The 7,354-nt window shown below is 39.3% G+C and overlaps 1 protein-coding gene across 1 annotated transcript; it reads right to left on the bottom strand.

Moving 5' to 3' along the window:
* Positions 1–2,498: 2,498 nt before the first annotated feature.
* Positions 2,499–3,720, bottom strand: LOC109413847 (uncharacterized). Its single transcript, XM_029876608.2, has 3 exons — positions 2,967–3,720; positions 2,732–2,908; positions 2,499–2,669 (listed from the first exon to the last, which is right to left on the bottom strand). Exon 1 carries the CDS (start codon positions 3,708–3,710, stop codon positions 3,105–3,107), a length of 606 nt encoding a protein of 201 aa, XP_029732468.2. The 5' UTR covers positions 3,711–3,720; the 3' UTR covers positions 2,499–2,669; positions 2,732–2,908; positions 2,967–3,104.
* Between the last annotated feature and the right edge of the window lie 3,634 nt (positions 3,721–7,354).

Genomic DNA, 7,354 nt, shown 5'->3' with positions numbered 1-7,354 from the left:
TCTGATGGAAAATGATTGGTGTAAAATTTGTTATAAGAATAAATTTCTGAAATTTAGTAAAACGTATTTGTTCAGAATTACACTCGGTTTCAGCTAAACTTTTTTTTTTTATCCCCGCATTAGGGAGAAATTAGAGAAAATTAAGCTGCGTCCAATAATCTTAGCTTTTGTGGCGTGACCTAACATTGACTGAGATTATTTGAAATCATTGGTTGGTGATCAGTCTTAAAAGGCGGAGACGGTAGAGTACTTCTTCATAACTTACGTTCAAACTTTAACCAATTCAATCATATTCATCACTTAACTACTGCTGAGAGGCTGTATATAGAGGGATAAAACGTTTGAAAAACTATTTAGATTTTTAAGGAGAACAAAAAATGTGTACCGAAATAGGCTGACAAAATCGGATAACTAATGCATGATGAAGCGGATAAAACACGGCATGCTGCGGTGGGCTGGGCACGTAGCTCGTATGCCGGAGGAACGAAAAGCTAATACCATATCAGCAGACAACCAGAAAGGGGCCATTGGCTTCGTGGTAGGGCGCGCACGTTGGCCTTTTAGGTCCTCCTCCCTCAACTGCATTTTGCGGCCCTAAGAGGACTCCAAAATCTCAGGGCGACTGGAAGCGATTGGCCCAGGACCAAGACCAGTGGAGGCGATTGCTTCAATCGGCGTAAACTCACCGCTACGAGTTGTACGCTTATAAATCAAGAATAAATTATAAATATTTATGCCAATAAATTATCTCAATAATTTATGTTCAATCAAGTTTCATGGGGAGATTTTAGTTTTCTTGTACACAGACGTCAGTTTTGCGACCATATGATGGTTACGTCAAAACGTTCTTTTCAGTGTAACTCACATGTTTTAGAATTAGAACATTTTTTTAATGATTGGAGCATATGCTATACATGGTGTAGGATATGTTAAGCTGAAAAAGTGGATTTCGACCTATGTGGCGTTTACGTCACCTATGCGAATATGGGCAGTGCAAGCAACAACGTGAACCAGAGACGTGAACTCTAGCGTGCGCAGCTTTTTCTTTTTTCCCACTCGCTCTCGTAAACTAACACGAGAAAAAGAGAGATGAAAGAGGGGGCATTTTGCCCCCTCTTGTATGTCGCTCTTCCTTGTGTTTATCAAAGAGAATGAGCGAGAAGAAAGAATAAGCTGCTCACGCTAGTGTACGTGAACTCATTTCTTCAGAATCTTAAACTTTTTGATTGAGAACTCATAGTTGAAAAGAAAATCAAAGCTACTAGAGTTTTATGTTTTATAGAGCACACGTTCCCGTCAGCACACTTCCTGTTCAGCTAGCGTAAGGAATAGTTGGAAAAATAAAAACGCTACATCTGATTGAATTAATATGAATTAATATGAAAATATATTCTCTAGAGGGTCCCCACAACACTGTGACCCCGTGGCCACCATATTTTCCAAAACCGATCCAGGTCGCCGAGCATCATCTCTCTTGATTGCGCTCTTGTATCGAACCGGACAAGAGAATAAATAGCATTTAGAAACGCGTTTTGGAGCACGTCGCTTCACCTTTTGATACATTCGTCGAGTGAAACACAAGCTGAGTATAGACCACTCAGTAACTCGCGATAAAATTCCAAACACTTAAAATATTCACTAAACATCAACAATTATTAAATTCTGAGTTTCAATTCCTTTATCAATCATCTGAGATTATGAAATAATCTGGATATTTTAAAAGAGCCTGATTCCTTTAAAAACTCCTCCTGGAGTCTATACATAAACATTGGTTTGCTAGTTGATTTCGAAATCCCTTTGCAATTTTGTTCCGTTTTGTTTCTAATATTCAGAAATTATTGGACAATTCTTTGGAAATAGCCCTGACAAAATTATTGAATTAAAACCCTACAGTAATCTTCGAATGAGTGTAATCAGTTTTTTACCTTCAAATTTCGCCCTGTTAGGTGTTTACTTTGACAGATACGCATATTTCGACTTCCACTTGTAATCTTCCTCGGTGTCATGTCAGTTATCTACAGTTCGAAAAGTCGGTACAAGACCTACAGTAATGTTTTACGGAAATTACTTCAGTAATTATTTAGATAACATATAACAGCTCCGGGCAAAAGTCCTTTAGAAACAAAAAGAACACGTTTCAGGCAAACTTCTTGTTGAATTTTCATGGCCGATTTTGAACAAAATTGCTATAAACACATACAGGGGATATTTATACCAAATGATCGGGACAGGCAAAATTGTCACTTCTCAGAAAAGGAACTAGTTGTAACTTTTCGAATAGTTCAAGATGGTTCAAGATTGAACGATCAAGTTGGAGCAGGTCCGGGTGTAGGTCTATCGATTCATAGATCATAAATAAAGCTAGTCAACTGTCAAACTTTGAAAAGTTTTTGGTCCACTATACAGCTATATTTTGAATGAAAGCTTTGCCTGTTTGATTATTGTGGCTATAGCCTTTTACATGTGGTATTAATCAGTTATTAGATTACTAAACGAACGAAGAGATCATTGTATATGGTAGTAAAGTTTATTTATTTAAATATTTTTTACTCGATGGAAGGAATATACGATACTACAATTGAAATCACATTAGAAATCCGTGTGAAGAAGCTTTGGAATAATTGAATTGATTTAACCATCGCTGTTGCATAGTGTTCATTGAAAAGCACCTAAAACAATAGTTGATATATCAAAGCCATAATGTTACTATTAATATCATATTAAAACTTACCAGGAAAATAAAGCATACAATTATGGGAAATATCAGCCTGATTATAGTGCTGACAACCCAGGTGAAAAGTTGCCACACAGCGATAGCGCACAGAACGAATATAAGGCAGGAGAAAACGTCATCCAGGGTTTGGAAATGTCGTTGAACCAGTTTACCCAAGGTCATCTTGAGGGTGGCCTAATAAAAAAATGATTACGTTGTAGATATCAAGACATTCTCGATTATTGCACCGTACCGTAATCGATTCGCCTTCCATGATACGATTTTCAATCAGTTTATTCCGTATATTTTACTATTTTTTGCAACACATGTAATTTTGAAGAAAGCCAAACTGTCACTGACGCAAACTAGAACCTAATATATTCACAGTGTACTACGATTCCCTTCGCTTTGGACGGGCATTCAACTGCAGTATGAAGCACAAAACCGTGCGGTCCCCTATCTTCCCGGATGATTTTACCTCCCAGTAGGTATTGCCGGCACCGGGCAAAAATCGAGCCATATCGTCCTCGACTAGCTGGTCTTTCAGAACGTAAGTCCCCTTCCGAAATGGGCATTTCGGCCTCGGCTCCATTCTGTCCAGATACCTGGCATAGACTGCTGTGGAGAGGCCCAGCATCGAGCACACATCCATATTGGCAATACTGTTCAGAAACGGGCGACAGTTGGTCGCACTGTTGAAATCGTCACATTTTTTCACCGACGCCGAACCAGTCCACCCATTCGGGAAGTCCTCCCGGAAGATGACTTCTCCGTTTACGGTGTAGGTGGTTTTGTTGTGCTGGGTCACCTTGAAGTCCGGAAAATAGATGGGTAGATTTTTCTGACCGGGACACTGGCCAATGCGATGGATGACCAAGCGTTTGCCAGAGGTTCCTTGGAAGCCGTCGCCGCTCAGAATGTCCAAAAAGTCTGCACCCGTTGATCCGTGGATCAACAGTAGCAAGATGAAACATAGATACGTAAGGCCAGGTTCCATAATGTTGTACTGCAAAGACTGGACTAAATTTGATCGGGGTGTTTGTATTTGAATATCTAAATCGCGTGTTGGACGTAATTAGACAAACGCAAACAATTTGGTGCAATTAGTGATGATTTTTGAAATCATCAATTATGAGGTAATTTTGCTATGTCAAAGTCATGAACTGTGACCCTCATAATTAGAATTGGTTTGTTAAAGTGTGTGGCATGGTACAGGCTGGGTATGCTGCGCAAGTCAGATCCCATTGTGATCCACTAGCCTCTGCCCAGCAACTCCTATCTCTACCTCCTCGTGGTACCGGCCGGAAACTATGAGCAACCTTAGGGAAGATTGGGTATCAAACCCCGGTGGGAACTTTGGTCATAGGCTGACAGGGAAGGGGGGGGGGGGGTTTGCTTCTGCAAACCTGAGCGTCTGTTTTCCAGGAGGAGCGGCTCACAACAGCATTTGATCCCCATGTTAGGGGCGGCTGATCTACGTCCGAGTGCCAGGGAAGGAATCTAAGCTCAACTGTGCACTATGGTCCTCCGGAAAGTAGGGGGTTGGTGTCAGGCCCTACGAGCCAGCCGTAAAAAACCATTGTAACGGAAAATCAGCAACAGAATAATACGAACCGAGACCAACGGCAACGATCCCAGCGAACAAAAAGGACTTGCGATTGGAAACTCGGTACGTGGAACTGCCGATCTCTCAACTTCATTGGGTGCACCCGCATACTCGCCGATATACTGAAGGACCGCGGGTTCGGAATCGTAGCGCTGCAGGAGGTGTGTTGGACAGGATCTATGGTGCGAACGTTTAGAGGTAATAATACCATCTACCAGAGCTGCGGCAACACACGTGAGCTGGGAACTGTAGTAGGCTGGGCTTTGGATGATGAGAAATAAATGTCATTATTGTATTAGTTCAAATCTGAAACAGACGTGTTTACTACATTGGCGACTGAGGATTCAAAATCAGACATAAAAAGAAAGATTCAGAAACCATAAAGATGAAGGAAGATACTTGTTCTGGAGGAAGACGACGGATTTCGGACCATGTGGAGAAATTGTATCACTCCAGGAGTTGGAGTTACCAAAGGGAACAAGACTGACGTAAGCTGCCAAAGGAGTACGCGTAGTTTAACCCACACGGAAAGGAAAGTTTGGTCTAGTTGATGGGCATTTGAACAGGTATGAAATTACTTTGGACTTGGAGGTTTGTGATGGAAAATTTCTAACTATTTTAAATTGAGTGAAACAATCATTGCACACAATATGTGAATCGTGCTCATATTATGGAAAATAGTCCATCGTTTATCGTTAAGTTGAAGTGGAAGGGTCGCGAAGGATAACTTTCCATTTAGCACTACGGCTGCAGCTGTTGTTTAATATACGCATGGATGTTGACATCTTCTAAGGTTATAAGTTCTTGTATAAGTTTGGATACATTACAAGAGGTTTTATTGTTAGGTATAAGAATTCAATTTGGACAACGCTATACAAATATTTAAAAAACTAGCTGTCCCGACAGACGTTGTGCCATTTAGTTGTGGTTGTTTGACAGTTGTTGTCGGATCATTCTAGCAACGCACACTAGATTGGTTTTATTGCGATTTTTTTTAAATTTCGCCCGGTCATTACATGTCCAGTAATTTCGTAATTATTTTTGCTTTTAGTTGATTTTTGTAATTTTATCTTATAAAACAGCCACCATAAATAAGGATCAAACCATGCAAGAGTCATCCTGATTGGTTCATCCGTTCGTGAGTTTTGTTGACTCAAAGGGATTTCGAGTTCATGTTTATATATAAATATGGAATTATATAAATTCAATACCAACCAATTTTGATACATAGCTACAATGCATGTAAGAGTCAAGATTGAAATTCAATAAATTCTTGATTACAGTATAAGAACCCAACAGTTCAACATTCAAGCGATAGTGAAAACGAAACTTAAAAACCGCTTCAAGCTAGTACAATTAAGAGCATAAAAAAAAGAAAAGAAGTTGGGTTCTGCTAGGAAAAGACATTTATTTCATAAATTTTGTTAGGCAGCATCCATTTATTACGTAACGCTAAAATCGACATTTTTCGACCCCCCCTCCCCCCTCCGTAACGCTTTTTTGTATGAAAACCCGAAAATTTTTGTATGGGCCGTAACGCTCGGTCATACTCCCCCCCTCCCCCTAGAGCGTTACGTAATTTGTGGACGCCGCCTTATGAAGTTTGAATATAATCTCACAAGGACAAGGGTTGGTGGTATTGTTAAATGATGCATTCGTTCAATCAAATGGGAAAAAAAACCATTTGAGCAGTTACAGACTAGACTACAGTTGTTTCATTGGTTGCACTATGTCAAAAGTATAACCAAAGTATTGAAGATGTTATCCCGTAATAGACTCACACCCGAAAAATGCTGTTCCATCAATATATTCTCTGAATTTTAAAGCGTTGCTTGAATGTTTGTGTTGGTTAGTATGCAATCTATCTAATGATAACTTACGTGTCTAATTAAATGTTAACTCTCTATTTCGTTAAATCAATGAATAATGCTGTAATGTTGCAGAAGAAATGTATAAACTTAAAATTCATGTGATAAAGATCTTGTTTATCCGTTTAGAATTTAAATTGTAATCCCATTGAAGAAATGTTTATAATCTTCAACTGTTAGAAATAGCTTTACACCTAAGCTTAACAGATCAAGAGGATACATATAATCCTATAACAAAAATACTGGTGTTTAAAATTATACACTATACACCATATGAAAAAAAAAAAATTCAAACCATATTGTCAATTTTGCACCCTACCGAACAAGACAATATGAATACATCCCAGGTGAAACCATCGTCAGAGTCGTCGCCAGCCAATCAGCTGGAGGGAGTCTGACGTTTCTCCGATCACACTACAAACAGCAATAGATGCGATACTTGATTCGTCTCGATGATTCTGAGATGCTGACTGGAAGGTGGCAGCGCGTATTGTTGTAGAAGCAACGAATTCATGTCACGGGTTTATACGAAGTTCAGGACAAGTAGTAGAAAACAAACTCACTCACCTAAATAAACGCTAGTAATATGAAACATCGAAAGAAAGGCAACTGCAACATATTAAGTAAGAAAACAGAGCACCGAGAATGAACGCAATTTGAATGATGCGCAAATGATAGTACACCGAAACGAACATATGAAGCATAGAGAGTATGGGAATGAATCAGCTTGGCACATGGGTATCGGTATGATAATCCTTACATAGGTTTCCCTCGAACCTGAATGGAATTTAGTCAATTTAAATTAAAACGCATCCCCAGTGTCGTTGAAAGTTTCATTACGATTATGAAGAGCTTATTTTGGTGTTAAAACCAATCAATAATGCTAGATGAATGTTCCAAACCAAAAGCTTTTGCAACAGACTCAAAATGTCAATATGTGTTGTTCGGTTTTGGCATTCAAATTTACTTAAGTCATTCGACGTTTTTCATCTGCCATTGCTTAGCGATAAAATAGAGAACGCGATAGGCAGAAAGAATTTGCTCGACCAAAGTAGAAACATAATTGAGTGAGTGTTTCTCATGCCTGAACAGGAAACATTTGTTGAAATCGTAGCTCGATGCGTGAAGAACATTACGTATGTTCTGATCGGAATTCAAATAAAGCGG

The sequence above is a fragment of the Aedes albopictus genome, chromosome 2 (genome assembly GCF_035046485.1).
Source record: "Aedes albopictus strain Foshan chromosome 2, AalbF5, whole genome shotgun sequence".
Classification (NCBI taxonomy): Eukaryota; Metazoa; Arthropoda; class Insecta; order Diptera; family Culicidae; genus Aedes; species Aedes albopictus.
Note: the sequence above shows the minus strand (reverse complement) of the source record. Positions and strands in the feature narration are given on the sequence as shown.